The following is an 18,858-nucleotide window of genomic DNA, read 5'->3' on the forward strand; positions in this document are numbered from 1 at the left end:
GAAGAAACACTTTTAGACATGTTAAAGAACACAGAATTTCTAATGCAAATTGACGAATCAGTGGTTAGAGACAATGAAGCATTGCTGCAAACTTATGTTCATTTCATTAATCGGAATGAAGAGGTAGTGGAGGAACTATTCTTTACCGGAAATTTAATCACCGACACGAAAAGCTCCTCTATATACAAAAACATCCCTTTAACAAATGTACTTGCTTGTGCAACCGATGGAGCTGCATCGATGATTGGTCAATATCGCAGGTTTATAGCCCATGTAAAATCTTCTGTACCTGGCATAATGGCAGTCCACTGTGTGATCCATCGGCAGCACCTTGTTGCTAAACATTTATGTGACAGATTGCATGATTCTCTGCGCTATGTAATTAATGCTGTTAACAAGATAAAAGCTCACTCTTGGAACAAACCTCTTTTCCACAAGCTCTGTCAATCCCATGTTGAAGAATTTGAACGTCTAACCCTACACACCGAAGTAAGGTGGCTGTCAAAAAGAAAGTGTTTACAACGCTTCTGCAAACTTTTTAACACAGCAGTTGAGTTTCTTCGGTGGGTTGACCCAAGCCTTTGTGGTGCATTTGAAATATGACATCTTGACTTTGCGTATCTCGCCAACATATTTGACAAACTCAACGAAGTCAACTAAAAGCTACAAGGAGACAAAATGAATTTCAATAATCCTAAAGGTATAATCTCTCTCTTCATTGCCAAACTGGACCTTCATACCAGTAACCTGAGTCGACGTGAGCTCTTTCAGTTTCCGAGTCTTAAAGAAATTGCATGCGAAGATGGAGACAAACTTCAAGATGCAGATGTAGACGTTTTTTCTCACACCTCAAACACGCCAAAGAAAAAATGCAAACTAGATTTCATGCTCTATGTACCCTTGAAATACCAACGTGGGTACTCAATCCATTTTCAGCAGATGCAGGAGAATTTCATCCCAGATTACAGGAGCAGTTGACAGACTTGAAACTTGATAGCGAATCACTTTTCCAATAACGTGGCTATGAATGTTTTTGAGTGAATGTGAAGAATTCCTATCCTATCCTGTGGCAAGAAGTTAGGTTGCTTGTGTTAGCTTCTCAATCTACGTACTTAGTGGAGAGGGGCTTTAGCGCGGTTCAGCAGCCCCTATCAGAAGCGAAAAACAAACTTCAGATATGAGTAAGAGGCGACTTGAGACTGCGGTTGACGAAGATACAACCAGATATCTCGAAATTAGCATCTGCTTATCAGACCCAAGACAGCCATTAATGACACAGATTGATATTGCCAACATTATCATTATTAGTAGGCAAATTTCATTGTTCTTGCATTTTAATTAGTTCTGACCATTAAGGGTTAAGGTGTATCTTGCATTTTCTTTATGCGTTGTATGTTTCTATCAAAAGACAATTAAAGATGGTATTATTGCTTGCTTCCCCAAAAAAATTTTCTTCTGCCATAAAACCCATTTATCATTGTATCCACAATTAACCTGTTTTTAAATATTTAACACCTAAAATTTAGCTGACAAATACTTCTTTGGTAATTTTTAGAGACATGTTTTCACAATGAATGCTAATCTGTTAAACACTAATGAAACTTTCCAAAAAAATTATTCTGTATTTTAATTTGTACTTTTAACTTTGTAAACAAGGTATACTTTGCCTGGCTTTAAACTAGTAAGGCTTGGAGGGGGGTGTTGGCCACCATCCCAATACCTGAATGGGGCGCTGGGCTGAAAAAAGGTTGAGAACCACTGATCTAACTAACCTCTATGTGCATATACTAAAAGGCTGTAAAGTAAGCGGCCATGGACTATAGGGATGCAACATGCCTTTAAGGCTAAAAAGGGGCTGCAACCTCCAGTCTGGGGGTAAATTAGAATAAAAAGGGGGCGCTACCTTTTACGATTAAAAAGTGAGTAGAGTGAGAGGGGTGGCACATTCTGCAGAGGGACATCAGTACATGCAGCCTGATGAGAATCTAACACTCCTCTATGTGTATATGACTACATTAAATTTTCCTGTGCGAACAGGTAAATACCTGTAACAAGTTGACTCAGGCGAAGCCGGGTATATCAGCTAGTAGATAATAAAGGTTATACACTCCGTCAAAGCGACATCCAATGCAGGAGAGCGTGCAGGGAGAATCCTAAAACACTCCAGGGGTCTCAGAGGAAGTTTACAGACAATGGATAATGGACAATTGGGGAAAAAAGTGAAAAAAAAATCTCCTGCGCACAAAGGATCTATCCAATATGAAGTCAGTGATGAGACAAACCCAAACATTTATTGAAGGGAGGATCTATAGTGAATCCAGACCCCTCCTACCCCCATTGATCAAAGGAGACATAGAATGAAGGGCTTGATCTTGAATTAAAAGGTCCAATGCAGTGAAGTCAATGATGCAGAATTTTAAACATTTCATATCATAAAACAAAACATAGAAAAAAAAAGTGAAGATAACAAAAAGAACTACATATAAATCGTGCCTTCTTGTACAACTCGTTTCAGAGCATGTGACTGTGCTTGAGAAAGGAGCAGATGCTCTGAAACGTGTTGCACAAATGGCAACAATGATTTATATATAGTTTTGTTTGTTACAAAAAGGTACCAATAAAAAGCTACAACTTATCACTCAAAAGCAAGCCCTTACACAGCTTCATCCATGGAAAAATAAAAAAAACTGGCTCTTGAATGTAGCAATGTAAAAAAAAAAATTAGTTTTCCTTGAAAGTTTTTTTTTTTTTAATTGTGCTAAAGTAAAAACACTTTAAAAGAAAAAAGATTTTTGGCTACATAATCGAACCAACATACAGAACATTGTGTCATTTATACTAGAATGCCTTAAAAAAAGTGAAAATTGATGGGGTATTTTTTCACCAACCTATGTAAAAATTAATGAAAGTTACACAATACATTGTGTACCCCAAAATGGTACAAATAAAAACTACAGTTCAGCATGAAAAAAGCATGGCTAAGTCAAGGAAAAAATAGATTGTCTTTTGAAAATTGCAGATCAAAATTCTAAAAAAATCATTGCGTCCTTACCCTCCCAGCAGTTTATGATGAACTCTTTTCATTCTGAGGGAAAAAGACGTTACACTTTTGGATGAACGGAGCTCGTTCTACTGTAAATGGCTGTAGCTCCGGTTCTGTCAGGGCTGCCAACATGCTTTTGGTGTTATGTTAAAGCTACAATTCTTGCCTTTGCAAAATTGAACTAACAGCCATTTGAAGTTTAGTTGGGAATACCGATTTTGCAGCTGTCAGTTTCAGTCAGTGTGTGCAGAGCAGAGAGGATGATCAGACTGCAGAAGAGATTCTCCTGTATATCTCCCTGTTTAAGGGGAGGGATGACATGAAATTTTGTCCATATGATCACCCCCCTTCTCCCCACCCATATTTGTCACATATGAGGTTTTACCCAGAAAAGGAGTAGAATGATAAGGGCTTGTTGATCTAATCACTCCTCTGCATTGTTTAATTCAGATGCTGATCTTTGCTGACCATGGCATCTAAAAGTTTTTACAAAAAAATTAAAAGCTTTTTCCCTTACACAAGGAGCTAAATATTGAAAGAATAAAAAGAACAATAAAACGACACATAATTGTTAACGCCACATCCATAACAACCCTTACTACGAAATATTACATTATATATGCAGCACATTAAAATCTGTTAATAAAAACAAGTAAAACGTCATATATTCCTCAAAATGGTACCAATAAAAACTACAAGTTGTCCCACAATAAACAAGTCCTCGTATAGTTCTGTGGACTGAATAATACAAATGCTCTGGTCCTGCAATGTGGTGTCGCACAAAAACAACATTTTTGTACTCACCGTAAAATCTCTTTCTCGTCTCGTTCATTGTGGGACACAGCTTTGATCATGGGTATGGCTACTGCCACTGGGAGGTAGACACTAAGCAGAAAATGTTAGCTCCTCCTACTGGCTATATCCTTTTTGCAGGCACAAAGCTAAGTAGTTTGTATACAAGTAATAAGAGCAGCTAAGCGGACAACATAAACAACACAGTTAATACAATAAGGTTACAAAACTATAACTTAGAATAGCCCCAGTGTGTAACAAACAATAAGAAGAATACTGCGACTAGGAGGGATAAATCTGAAAGAGATCTTGTTTACTGTAAGTATAAAATTATTGTTTCGTCTTCCATGTCGCTGGGTTACACAGCTTTAACTGTGGGTTTTTCAAAAGTAGTCCCTGGGGGTGAAAATATGGATCAGGACGCATATGGACAGTCTATCACTATCTGTGAAATACTCCTAAAGTATGCACCCTGTAGAGTTTTGAAGAAGTGTGCAATGAATACTACGTAGCAGTCTTACACACTCTCGTAGTCGAGGCCCTTTTGCACACTGTCTATGAAGCCCTTACTGCCTGAGTGGGATGCGCTGTAAATCAAAAGATGTTCCTTTTCTACTCTTAATGGTTCAAAGGGATGGGACAGCAGCATGTACAGCACAATATTAAGGCCCCAAGGTGGTACTGGAGGGACCGCTTTAGTGACCCCTTGTAGAAATGTATAAACAGCCACCTTAGAGGCCAGCAGCTGTTGGAACAGTATGGACAGAGCAGATACCTGACCCTTCAGACAACTAAGGATTAAGCCCATATCCAGTCCCTCTTGTAGAAAGGATAGCAGGTGGGACAAGGATGATCGCGTTGGATGAAAATAACGATATTCTCACAGTAAAAAGAAATTTCTCCACACACGATGATAAACTCGCAAGGATGATGGTTTCCTAGCCTTCAACATAGTTTGAATGATCAGTTCTGTAAAACCACGGGCTCTTCAGACCATGGCTTCTACCGCCACGCGGTTAAATGAAGCGTAGATTAACTCGGGTGGAAGAGGGGCCCCTGTAAGAGGCACAATTGAAAGTCTGCAAGCAGGTCGATGAGATCTACGTATCACTCCAAACAAGGCTAGTTTGGTATTTTGAGAATTACTGTAAGACCCTCCATCTTGATTTCTTTGAGAAGTTGTGGGATTAGTGGAAGGGGGGAAGGGGGGTGGGGGGGACACGCATAAGCGAACCGGAAGTCCGCCTATGGGATTACAAGTGCGTCCACCACTCAGGCCTAAGGGTTCCGAGACCAGGCCACGAATGTCAGTAACTTGTGTTTGATTCTCTTTTTTGGGAGGGGACAGACTTTAGTTTTTATTGGTACCATTTTGGGGTACATCCAATTTTTTATTCAAGTTTTTCTTGGTGACCAAAAAGAGGCGCAGTTCCAGGATTGCATTCTTTTTTTACCCTGAAGACGTTCATTGTGCAGGATTAATAATGTTATAATTTAAATAAATTGGACCTTTACGGACAAAGCAATACTCATTTTTCCGTTTTTTTTTTGTTTTTTTTTTTAACTTTTAACATTTTATTTTTTGCTAAATTTCAAATTTTTTTTTTGTCTGTAAAGGGAACTTAAACAATTGTGTGATTGCTTATGCAATATTATGTAATATTATGGTATTGCATTATATTGTGTTTTAACAGACCTCTTTTTAAAGAGACTCTGTTACCTACTTTAATTCTATGAGCTAAGCTTATGGGCTGAAAGCAGGTGACATGTTGAGTCCGGTTATGTAATTTTTATACTTATATTCTCTGTTTTATAGCAAAAATGAGATTCATTTGATTATAGGGCAGTGTTTATACTCTTTTAATGAAATTCAGTGCATTGGGCGGCGGCTTCCAGCTCTGACACCAGGAGAATGACAGGGAAGGTAAGTATAGGGCCTGTTTCACACGGCTACGAAATTGCATGACTTTGTAACGATGCAACATTGCTACAAAATGCATGTACGTGAAGCCCATGGTTTCCAATGGGTTCTTTCACATGGGAGATGTTTTGTAGCCTGAAAGAACTCATTGGAAAGCATGGGCTTCACATACATGCGTTTTGTTCGCCCTGATCGCGGCTTTTGCAGTCAGGTATCAGCTGCCAGAGACAGCCAATATGTTCAGTGCATGGAGGAGGCTCAACTCCTAAAGACGTTCCATACATACATGTACTGTGGACATCTATATGCATTCTAACTACACGGGGCATATGCAATTAGTACATATATAGTTTTATGGCTGACAGGACGCAGTGAAGTACCAAACAAGCCCACTTTCGTAAGGGTTTAAAGAGTTCTGTCTTCTGTTTTAAGGATATGGATATTGAAGAAATGCAAGATGTAACTGAAGAGATGTTTGAAAAGGAAGAGAAGAAAATGATGAAAGATGAAAAACCAAGAGTCCGTTCCAAATCACGATCCAGGTAAAACAAATGATTTGTTCTAAAAGACTGCTTTTTTTCATCTTGTAGTTCAGCGTTCTATAGAAAATATTTAACAGGATTGTGCGATGATGGAGAAAGCAGACACAATGAGGCAGGTGTACTAATGCTAATAATTAGACAGTGCAAGCTTAGACTAGACTGTCTTTAAATGTTCCAGATTCATCATTGGCTCTGCTGAATGACAAATCTATTGAATTTTAAAGAGGTTGTCCCGCGAAACAAAGTGGGTCTATACACTTCTGTATGGCCATATTAATGCACTTTGTAATGTACATTGTGCATTAATTATGAGCCATATAGAAGTTATCAAAAGTTTTATACTTACCTGCTCCGTTGCTGGCGTCCTCGTCTCCATGGTGCCGACTAATTTTCGGCTTCTAATGGCCAAATTAGCCGCGCTTGCGCAGTCCGGGTCTTCTGCTGTCTTCAATGGGGCCGCTCGTGCAGAATGCCGGCTCCGTGTAGCTCCGCCCCTTCACGTGCCGATTCCAGCCAATCAGGAGGCTGGAATCGGCAATGGACCGCACAGAAGCCCTGCGGTCCACAGAGAGAGAGGATCCCGGCGGCCATCTTCAGCAGGTGAGTATGAAGACGCCGGACCGCCGGGATTCGGGTAAGTACTACACGGTTTGTTTTTTTAACCCCTGCATCGAGGTTGTCTCGCGCCGGGGGGGGGGGGGGTTAAAAAAAAAAAAAAAAAAAACGTTTCGGCGCGGGACAACCCCTTTAAGACTGCCTTGTTTAAGCCTCTTCCACCTATTAGTATAGTTTACACTGCGTCTTTGTGAGGCGTAAAAACATCATAAATGTGGTGCAAACTATCTTAGTCAGCCAAGAAAACTGTTGCATTCTCAATAGTAAATTTGCCCCATAACGTGGAACCTGACTGGATCCACAGCATTGCCTGTCTGCAAGTCCCGATACATACAAGCATCTTACAAGTAATACCTTGTATAACTCTGTGCATAGAGATGCACCATGTGACTGACTTGATCTCTGCAAAAAAAATAACAGAAGTGACAGTATAAGTATATAGGTGCAAAAACCTTAAAAACGCAGTTTCTCATACGTATCATTTGGGGCCACAGCTTAGACCATGGGATATAGCCACTGCCACTGGGAGGCGACAGAGACCACAAAGTGTTAGCTCCTCCCACCGGCTATATCCCCCCTGCAGGCACTCAGCTAATCAGTCTTTAGCTTAGTGTCTGCAGGAGGCAGACGTGGCTACACGCGGGAATCCGGGGAGTCGGGGCTTTTCCCGGCCTGCCGGGGGAGACGCAAGCAGGGGGTGTATCCACCACTCTGCGGCGTCTCACCCAGAGAAGAAAAGGGGCCTGACCCTGCCTTGAGCATTTGGCGTCAGAAGCCCGCCAGCTATAGGGCTCCCCCTCCCTGGAGTGGCGCTCCCCTGACGGTTGATGCCAAGGGGGAAACCCTGCTAGAGCAGTGACATGGTGGGCAAAGCTACACAGCCCCCCCCCCCCCCCCCCCCCCTCCCCTCTCTCCGCGCGGTGAACATGGGACGGGGGAGCAGGAAGCACAGTGGAGGTGCAGCAGTACCTTAGCAGGTCCGGCATTTCGGCAGCTGTGTGCGGTGAACTGAGCGGCGGCAGTCAGGAGAGCAGTGGCTAAGCGCTCTGCGGCGTGGGGTGCAGTCCGGCACCTCAAGGCAGGTTTCCCCCAGCAGCGGTGAGCAAGCGCGGCGCCCCGGGCGGCCGGCCAGAATGGCACTTCCGGGTTACGGCCGGAGCTTCTGGGGCAAGCCACGGCCCCTCTGACCGCGGGAAGTTGAAAAAGAGCGGCCAGGCAGCAGTATGGCTGCTCCTGTCAGCAGAATGGCGCTCTGCTCTGTTTCTGCAGAAGCCCACCGTATACATCGTTGTGCAGTATTGCAGACTACCGGTGTTTTCTTCAGCCGCAGCAGCCAGCTACTTACTGCTGCTCCACCTATTGGACCCAGCCAGCCGCAGCATCAGCCGCAGCACCAGTGCCAACCGGACGCCGGCTTGGAAAACACCAGATGCAATTCCGGTAACGACAGCCTGGCCAAAAAAGAACACCGTCTTCTTTTTCGTTGTTGGGACCCAGAGGCTCCAGCTGGACGAGGGGAACCGCATAACAGCTGCAAGACCGGGTAAGCCCTGCCCAGGCAGCACTACACGGTTTCTCCCTCCCCTCCCCTCCCCCCCCCCCCCCTGCAGGTTCTCTCCTGCAGCAGTACGAGTAACCCCCCTTCTTGGGTTGAAGTCTCCTTTTCTTTTTACTACGCCATGTCTGACCCCAGATCTGAGGGTTCCAGCCCGGCTAAGGGGAGGGTGAAATATTATGCATGCACTGCATGCAACACCAAGTTTGCTTACGGTCAAGGGGACCCATGCTGAGCAAAATGCACTCCGGCGCCCGGCTCCAGGGACCCCCCCCGCCGCCCCTGTGGAGCATGGGGCCGAATCAGAATGGGCTAGGTCGCTAGCCACGGCGGTCTCTGGCCTAGCCAGCTCGTCGGCAGCGATTTTACGTCGCCTAGAATCCGGCTCTGAGGTTTCCTCTCCGGAATACGCGCGCGGGAGGTCATGTAAGAGATGGAGGTCCTGCAGTAGCGCGGATACCTTCCATAGGTCCCGTCATACCAGGAAGTCTGCCAGGCCCTCCAGGTCCCGGCGGTCTAGGGACTCACATGGCTCCAGGGGCTCTAGGGAGTCCATCCGGATATACCACTGGTCCAGGCATTCATCACGGTACCGGTACTCGGCAAGACCGGCCCGAACCCACCCAGACTCCCCCCGGGCCTCATGTTTCTGGGCTTCTCAGGGCACGGCTCAAACGGCGGGGGAAAGTAGTGGCTCAGAGGAGGACAGCGGTCAGGGGTCTCGTCTCTATCCGATCTGGATGACGAGCAGGTGTCGCGACTGGCGACCCTGATGGACAGCTTGGTGATAGCGGTAAAAGAGACGCTACAGGTGTCAGAAGAGCCGGTGAAAGCAACCCCGGCCACGGTGTCCTTTAAACGCCAGAAAAGACCGCGTCAGGTGTTTCCGGACCACCAAGATTTCTCGGATGTTATCGAGAAGGAGTGGCAAAACCCAGACAAGAGGTTTAGGAAAGACCTGGGAGGTTACGTACCCCTTCCCAGGGAATCCGGTAAAAAAAAATGGTCGGCATCTCCAGTGGTGGACCCACCAGTGTCGCGTCTGTCCAGGGGCACGGCGCTACTGGCAGCCGAGGTGGCGACGCTAACGAACCCACAGGAAAGAAAGCTCGACACATTGGCAAAGTCGGCTTTCCAGTCCGCAGGCACTGCCCTGCAACTCATTTTTGCAGCCGCATGGGTAAGCAAAGCGTCTGTGGCATGGGCGAAACAACTGCGGAAGGACATCCTGGCAGGCGCCCCACCCAGCAAGTTACTGGAGGCCACGGATAACATTATACAGGCGGGCAAATTTGTGTGCGCGGCGGTGTTGGACGCAGCAAAATTCGTGGCCCGGGCATCCGCCACATTAGTCGCAGCACAACGAACCCTTTGGTTAAAAGGGTGGTCGGCGGACGCGGCATCAAAAATGGTCCTCACAAAATTACCCTTTGAGGGCAACAGGCTATTTGGGGCCAGGTTGGATAACCTAATCAAGGACGCCACAGGTTGCAAGAGTACGTTCCTTCCCCAAATACCTACAAGGAAGGAGAAAGCCCCATCAAAGAAGAGGCCGTTCTTTCGGTCCTTTCGCCGGTTCACGTCCCGGCCTGCTACAGGGCAGTGGGCCCAACCTAGAAGACCCCAAACTGACCATGGAAAGGGCCCTGCCTTTAAGTCAAGACCAACCTGGCGGTCCCGACCGGGAACAACCAGGGGCTCGGGATCAAAGAACGCAGCATGAGTTCCCGCCCCCACCCAATGTCATCAGGGTGGGGGGCAGGCTCTCCCTGTTCCGGGAGATATGGTGGAGCCGCGTGACCGATGCATGGGTGCGGGAAATCGTGGCCGTCGGGTACTCAACTGAGTTTGCGACCCTACCGCGAGATTCCTTTTGCAGATCCAGGGTACCGACCACTCCAGAAGGAGCAGCCAAACTACAACTGGCAGTGGAAAACCTGCTGGCACAAGGGGTAGTGAAACCAGTGCCGACGGCGCAAAGAAAACTAGGTTTTTATTCAAACCTCTTCCTAGTACCCAAAAAAGATGGCAAGGTCAGGCCGGTACTAGACCTAAAACGGTTGAACCGGTATATCAAAACAAGACGTTTTCGGATGGAGTCTCTCAAATCCGTGATAGCCTCCATGGAGCCCGGGGAATTTATGTCCTCAGTGGACATCAGGGATGCATATCTTCATATCCCTATCCGGGAAGCGCACCAGAAATTCCTACTCTTCGAGGCGCAAGGAAAACACTTTCAGTTCACGGCTCTGCCATTCGGCCTTTCGACTTCACCAAGTGTATTTACAAAAGTCCTGGCAGCGGTGATGGCACTTCTCCACACAAGGGGCATAGTGGCCATCCCATATTTAGACGATAATTTGATAAAAGCACCGTCACGGGACAGCAATATCTACATATCACGATACAAACATTGGAGGAGTTTGGCTGGATAATAAATCACAGCAAATCATGCCTAGTGCCGGCACAACATCTGGAGTTTCTAGGTATGGTGTTCAACACCAAACACCGGATCCAACTACCCCGAATAAAGGAGGAAAAACTCCGCGGTGTCAGGTCTCTGATGCAGGAGAGACCAGTGACGATCAGGCAGTGCATGAGTGTGTTGGGCCAGATGGTAGCAGCCTTCAACACCTGATCCTGTCCCACTGGAACAGGTCCTTACTGACTCTAGACCAGCAAATCCGGGTGACTCCTCGAGTGCGGGACACACTCAAGTGGTGGCTGAAACCCGGGAGGCTTCAGGTGGGACGAGCGTTGGGCCCAAATCATTGGGTGATAATGACTACAGACGCCAGACGCTCAGGCTGGGGGGGAACTCTGGGGAACCAGTCCACTCAGGGGTTATGGTCGCAGAGAGAGACAAAACTACCGATCAATATTCTGGAGCTACGAGCTATACACCTGGCGCTCCGGCACTTCGGAACCAGCCTCAAAGGGAAAGATGTGCGTGTTCAAACAGACAATGCTACAGCAGTAGCCTATGTCAATCACCAAGGGGGCACGCGGAGCACAGGAGCGATGAATGAGGTAGCTCGTATACTCAGTTGGGCAGAGAACCACCTACGATCCATCTCAGCAGTATACATCCCAGGCGTGGACAACTGGGTAGCAGACTTCCTCAGTCGGGAGACTGTGGATCCCGGCGAGTGGGGATTACACCCAGACGTATTCCAGGCAATCTGTCGGAGATGGGGCACTCCGGACGTAGACCTCATGGCATCCAGAATGAACTACAAAATCCGCCTGTTCGTAGCCCGATCCCGGGACCCGCAGGTGGCAACAGCAGATGCGCTAACCATCCTGTGGGGGGGCTTCAGACTCCCGTACATATTTCCCCCGCTTCCTCTCATCCCAAGAGTGTTAGGCCTCCCTCACACAGGGCGTTTGCAGAAACGCAGCGTTTTGCAATGCTGCGTTTGCTGCAGATTCTGCCCCGTTTCAGCAGCGCTGGCATACTTTATGCCAGCGTTTTGGCTGCGTTTTCAGCTCGGCTGAAAACACAGCCAAGAATGCTGATAAGAAAAAAAAAAAGTAATACTCACCTAGCCGCTGCGGTCCGGATCGGGGCCGCTGGTCTCTGCCGCTGATCCGGGCTTCCTCGGCACCCCCAAGTCTATTGCCGGAGGCCAGGTTTGAGAACCCCGGCTCCGGCAATAGAGTGCTGTGATTGGTTGTCGGCGCTTGCTCAATGCCCAATCACAGCCCTTCATTGACTGTCTTAGCCAATCAGCGTCGGCAAGCTCTGATTGGCTGAGACAGTCAATGAAGGGATGTGATTGGGCATCGAGCAAGCGCCGACAACCAATCACAGCACTCTATTGCCGGAGCCGGGGTTCTCAAACCTGGCCTCCGGCAATAGACTTGAGTGCAGGGGAAGCCCGGATCAGCGGCAGAGAGCAGCGGCCGCGACCTGGACTGCAGCGGCTAGGTGAGTATTAACTTTCTTTTTTTCTACCTAGCCTAGCTGGGACTGATTTTCGGGGTAGGGCTTCTATTGCAAGCCCTCACCCCGAAAATCGGCGAGCGGTTTACGCTGCCAAAAACGCGGCACCAAGTGTTGCCGCGTTTTCAGCAGTGCTAAAACTGCTGCCCTTTCATTTCAATGGGCGACGCAGGGCTGAAAACGCCCCAAAATAGAACATGCATCGCTGTCAAAGCGCAGCGTTGGGAGGCGCTGCGTTTTCAGCCCTGTGTGAGCAGCCCCATTGAAATGAATGGGAGTGTTGTACAGCGTTTAGCGCTGGGCTGAAAAGGCAGCGCTAAACGCTGTATAAAACGCCCTGTGTGAGGGAGGCCTTAGGGAAGGTTAAGAGGGAAGGACGGTCAGTAATATTAATAGCACCAGACTGGCCGAGAAGAAGCTGGTACGCGAGCATCGTGAAACTGCTGTTCGATGCACCGTGGCAACTACTGGACCGAGAAGACCTTCTGTCCCAAGGGCCTCTATTACACCCGGATTCGAAGTCTCTACGTTTGACGGCGTGGCCGTTGAGACCGAAGTATTAAGAAGGCAAGGCTTCTCGGAAAGCGTAATTCAGACCATGATACATGCCAGGAAGCCTGCTTCATCGGCAATTTATTACAGGGTCTGGAGATGGTTCTTTGGCTGGTGTGAGGATCGACACATTCAGCCAATGCAATTTTCTCTAGCAAATGTCTTGGCATTCTTACAGTCAGGCCTCGAGGCGGGACTGAAACTAGGCTCCCTAAGGGGTCAGGTATCTGCACTTGCGGTACTCTTTCAGAGGCCAATTGCAAGTAGAATGGCAGTACGAACATTTCTTCAGGGAGTCGCCCATGCGGCACCTCCATTTAAACCGCCCTCTCAAGCATGGGACCTCAACCTGGTGTTGGAGGCTATGATAGATCAACCATTTCAACCACTGAGGGAAGTACCTCTGCGTCTGTTGTCCTGGAAGGTAGTATTCCTAGTCGCAATTACTTCGATTCGTGGGGTCTCGGAATTGGCGGCTCTGTCGGTACAAGCACCCTGCATGACTTTCCATCAAGATAAAGTGGTGTTAAGGCCGACTCCAGATTTTCTGCCGAAGGTGGTCTCGGCCTTTCATATTAATGAAGACCTCATTCTACCATCCTTCTGTCCGACACCGGTGCATGCGAGAGAAAAGGCCCTGCACCGCTTGGACCTGGTAAGGGCATTGAAGATCTATGTAAAAAGAACCAGAGAATTCCGGCGAACGAACACTCTCTTTGTGGTTCCGGAGGGGCCCCGGAAGGACTCGGCAACCTCAAAGGTAACCATATCAAAATGGATAAGATCCTTGATAGCGGAGGCATATCGCGCTTCAGGGCGCTCGCCGCCGTTTCGGATTACGGCCCACTCCACGCTGGCGGTGGGGGCCTCTTTGGCAGTTCGACACGGGGCCTCGGCACTACAGGTATGCAAGGCAGCCACTTGGACCTCCTTACATACGTTCTCAAAATTCTATAAAGTCCACACGTCTGCATCATCAGACGCCGCTCTCGGCCGGAAGATTTTGCAGGCGGCGGTCCATTGATCTCTTGGACCAACCTTGTAAACCTTTTTCGGGACTGCTTGTGGACGTCCCATGGTCTAGGCTGTGGCCCCCAATGATACGGACGAGAAACGGATAGTTTTGGTATAACTTACCATAAAATCTGTTTCTCGTCGCGTTCATTGGGGGACACAGCACCCACCCCTTTTTTTTTAAAGAGCGGTTGCTGGAACTTTCTGTTCTTCAGTCATTTATGGCAGAAAATTAGTCCAAAACATTATATGTTTGGTGTCTATAAAATGTATTGTTTGATGTCGTACTCCCGCTGGCTACTCCTACTGCTTGCATACAGACTGATTAGCTGAGTGCCTGCAGGGGGAATATAGCTGGTGGGAGGAGCTAACACTTTGTGCTTAGTGTTGCCTCCTAGTGGCAGTGGCTATATACCATGGTCTAGGCTGTGTCCCCCAATGAACGCAACGAGAAAGAGATTTTACGGTAAGTTATACCAAAAATATCCGTTTTATGCCTCCATCACTAACAGCAACGTTTCGACCCATAAGGTCTTGCTCAGGCCAACTTCATATGATGGTGTCGGATTCTGCATGCAGGATCCCGCTGCGCATTTCGACTCTAAAGCCGGATGGCGACCGCTGGGATTTCTGTATTGTGGATGACTGCAGCAACTCACCAGCAGTCATGCACAGTACAATTTTTTTCCACAATATTTGTATTTCCTGCACTAGTGCTAAGCGATGACGTGGGTATCCGAAGCCCATATGCAATGTTGATTGCGTATGGGCTACGGGTCTGACGGCCTCCATTGACTTCAATGGAGGCTGTCCGAAGCAAAATAGAGCATGCTGTGATATTTTTTCCACTGCTTGCAGATTACAAGACTCGTATCCCTGAGTGTGAGCAAAAGTACATATCTTTCAATATGTGCGATTTGTTGCTGATCCTCCGCACAGACGTCAATCTTAGATTCCGCAATAGGAATCAGTTCGTGTGAAGCTGGCCTCAATCATCTCAGGCCTTATGGGTTGAAACGTTGCTGTTAGTGATGGAATTTATGAGATTTTTGCACATACATGCAGTCACTTCTGTTATTTTTTGTGGCATTACTTAGTTTATGGTGTCATAGGGAGGAGACAGGTTCCCTTTAAATATTAAGGCTCTTGGCAAGTATATTTGCTAAGTGTCAAGTTTTGGTGCAGATGTTTCCTAGTGTGTCTACTATGCTGGCTCCATTTCCATAAGACTGCTTCAGTATCCTGTCAGTCGATAGAAAGCAAAGTTTAGACGTTTTATTCAAATTTACACATCAGTAAATTACTTTGTGTTTTTCCCTTATGTTAATAATTGCAAAGATCACCCCGGAAAAGACGTTCTAGATCCAGATCTGGATCCAGAAAGCGCAAGCATAGAAAACGTTCTCGTTCAAGGTCAAGGGAAAGAAAACGTAAGACTTCAAGGTCATACTCAAGTGAGAGAAGAGCGCGAGAGCGAGAGAAAGAACGACTGAAAAAAGGCTTACCTCCTATTCGATCCAAAACTCTTAGTGGTATGTCGGAAACAAACTTCAATATTTTATGTATTCACTTGATCGTTAACATTGGTGATGATTAAACTGTTCATCCTCTGTGATATACATGTATGTCACAGCGGTGTGGGTTGGGTATGAGGTGGACTCAGGAGCGCGTCTTTCTTCACATCCAGCAGGTGGTGGCTGTGTCTCAGTTTGAGCCGGCTCAAATTGTGGCTGTTTTGCAGTTTATATGTATGGTTAATGTTGACCGCGGGATGTAAGCCGTCAGACTAATTTCACACAGGCGAGTGCGATATGAGGCTGTGAAACACGACCTGATATCACGCTCACCAACATGTAATCTCCCTGTGAATGTGAGGCGCTTTTGTGTTAAAATCGCCTCACGTCACTTCAGGGAAGTAGTGAACGATAGGAAACCTTGCGTTGCACTCGCATGCACCTCACACACCACGCGATGCTTTGCTGGCCCCATTGAAAACAATGGGCGATGTGAGGCGCTCCGAGGACATGCCGCAATTTTTTCTCGCAATTCAGGAGAAAATTGCTCATGTGTATGACTCCATTCTAAAGAGCGATTTCCTCGGGCCATGTGAAAGCGGCACTAGGGAGGAGCTTCTTCTCTGGCCATCCATCGGGACCCCAACATGCAGTTGCTGGGTGTCAGTGGTTGCCATGCAATCACTGGTCCCCAGTGAGGGCTCCCAAGGATGACATGTATACTTAAATAAGTATATTAAGCTTAGGAAGGTTTGAAAGGCTTACATTAAAACTACAAAATATGATCTCAAGTTCCCTAAGGGAACTAAGAAGAAACATAAAACTAAATTAAATAAACTTTCTAAAAATATAAAAATTAAAATAGAATACACTTTTTCCCATTCTCCCCACAAAAAATCTAAATTAAAAAAAAAAAAGAAACATGATTGGCATCACCAAGTCCACGCTCATAAGGGACAAAATATTTACATATTGCAGTATTTATCCCACATGGTAAATACTGTAGAAAAACAAACCGTATTATATATACATATTTGTAAACACAACGAGCCAGAATTTTTTGTAAACTCACCCCCACCAATCTCCCAAAAAAGGAATAAAAAGTGATCAAAAACCAATATTTACCCGAAACTGGTAGCAATAAAAACTATGTTTTGTCCAACAAAAAGCAAGCTGTCACACAGCCTTGTTGACAGGAAGATGAAAAAGTTTATGGTCTCATAATATAGGGAAAAATTTTTTCCCTTTTATTTATTTTTTAAAGGTTTTTACTTTTTTAAAAATAGCAAAAATTAACAAACCATCTATAAATCTGATATCCTAATTGTACCGAGCTGTAGAATAAAGTTAATGTCATTTTTACTGCATCATGAACAACATGAAAGAAAACCCCCCCAACAAAAAAAAGTAGCATAATTGATTTTTTTTTATTTCACCTCACTTAAATTAGTAAAAGTTTTATTATACAATATGTTAAATGGTACCATTAAAAAATACAACTAGTCCTGCAAAATAAGCACTCATGTGGTTATTTATGTCAACAGAAAAATAAAAAAAAGTTATGGCTCTTGAAAGGAGAGTATGACAAATAACAAAGTGAAAGCCTGAAAATTAGCTGCTGGTTAACGCGTTAATAAAAAACATTTTTTTTCTTATTTCTCAGTGTGCAGCACAACATTATGGGTGGGGCAAGTTGACAAAAAGGCAACCCAGCAAGATCTGACCAACGTATTTGAAGAATTTGGACAAATTGAATCTATCAATGTAAGTAGACCATTTTTATTTGGATGCAATATTTTTGAGCAATTGAAGGCATTCCTATCAGATTTGTTGCTGACATTGGATAGCTTAAGGGGTTGTCCGCCACCCAAACTGATTTTTTTCCCCCCCATTAATGCCCTGTGGAGTAGAAGCATCACACACAACAGCCTTTCCCATAAAAATCGATATTCTGCTTAACTTTTCATTCCTTTTCTTCCCTTTATAAAGTTTGCCTGAAGAATTCTTCAAAGATGGCGCCGCTGGGTAGTTCCCATGATGCACTGCTGCCTCTCTCTCCTCAGCGTGCGCGCTCCCGATGACACCGGTCACATGACTGGAGGAACGGCGTCATAATGCAGACGCACGCTTCACTGCTTTGAATAGAGCCGGCAGCCGTCCGGCCCCATTCAGAGCAATGAAAGGGCAGGGAGAGCAGTGCGATCTGCTGCTAGAGCTGTGACAACTGTAACAGGAGATTCCTTCATCTCCCTGGCATGTCCCCTCATCACTGGATACTGTCACAGTGTCCAGTGATGAGGGGACATGCTGAGGAGATGAAGGAATCTCCTGCTAACAGCTGTCACAGCTCTAGCAGGATCGTGATCTGTAGCAGCACTTTCAATAGCAGAGAATCGCGATCCTCAGCTATTGAAAGTGAAAGCACCAAACATGACTGACACACACCCAGCCCCCTCCACACATGCACCCCACAGTGTCCCCCCTCCAGTGCCCCCCCACCCCCGCAAGCCACCAGCTGACAGCTCCGACCAGCAGAGGCCCCCCCCCCCCCCCCCGCAAGCCAACAGCTGACAGCTCCGACCAGTAGCATCCTCCCCCCCCCCCCCCCCACACTGGCTGACAGCTCCGACCAGCAGCATCCTCCTCCCCCCCCCCCCCCCCCCCCACTGGCTGACAGCTCCGACCAGCAGCTCCCCCACCTTCCCCCTCACCCCCATCCCGGGACTACTGACTGACAGGTCTGTCACCCCTACACCTCCCCACCCCCACCCCTGACTACTGACAGCTCGCAGCACCCCTCCCCCGTGAGAGACCGGCACTCCACTCCACTCCCCCTCCTCCACTCCCCTTACCTGTCAGCTGAAGATCCCGCGGCCGCGCGTCCCCTGCAGACAGACCAGAGCTTCCTGAAGCAGCCGGCAGAAGAAGATCTACTGCGCATGCGCGGAGTTGAAGAAGCGCGTCCCCGTGCAGAGAACACCTGGAGCTGGCCCGGCAAGAAGAGGACAAGAGACTTGTCGGAACCAATGGCAACCGAGGAGCAACACAGGGGGGGGCACTCCAAAAGGTAAGTGAATAACTTCTGTTTGCCTAATTTACAATGCACAATGTATATTACAAAGTGCATTGTATTGGGCAAACAGAAGTAATGAGACCTAATGTTTATGGCCGGACAACCCCTTTAGTTTCCCTCTGCTATCTAATCTCCTGAACCTTCTTAGCAGCTAATATATAACTACAACAAAGTATATCTTTGGTTGGGTCATAAATTCGCTGGTAAGAAGGTTCTGAAGAGGAAAGAGAAGGTCTGAAAACCAAGCCTTCAGTCCAGCTTCACGGACGGATCTGAAGAAAGAGCATTTGT

General features: G+C 46.7%; 1 protein-coding gene across 4 annotated transcripts in view; it reads left to right on the forward strand.

The window, feature by feature from the left end:
* SCAF8 (SR-related CTD associated factor 8) overlaps window positions 1-18,858 on the forward strand; it is a 585,772-nt gene that overhangs the window by 110,841 nt on the left and 456,073 nt on the right. For all 4 annotated transcript variants that reach the window (XM_066596059.1, XM_066596058.1, XM_066596057.1 and 1 more), the window contains 3 exons: window positions 6,189-6,298; window positions 15,319-15,512; window positions 17,158-17,258. In XM_066596059.1, the coding sequence (XP_066452156.1) occupies window positions 6,189-6,298; window positions 15,319-15,512; window positions 17,158-17,258 (405 nt within the window). The remainder of the gene's footprint in view (window positions 1-6,188; window positions 6,299-15,318; window positions 15,513-17,157; window positions 17,259-18,858) is intronic.

Source organism: Eleutherodactylus coqui, chromosome 3, assembly GCF_035609145.1.
Source record: "Eleutherodactylus coqui strain aEleCoq1 chromosome 3, aEleCoq1.hap1, whole genome shotgun sequence".
Taxonomy (NCBI): domain Eukaryota; kingdom Metazoa; phylum Chordata; class Amphibia; order Anura; family Eleutherodactylidae; genus Eleutherodactylus; species Eleutherodactylus coqui.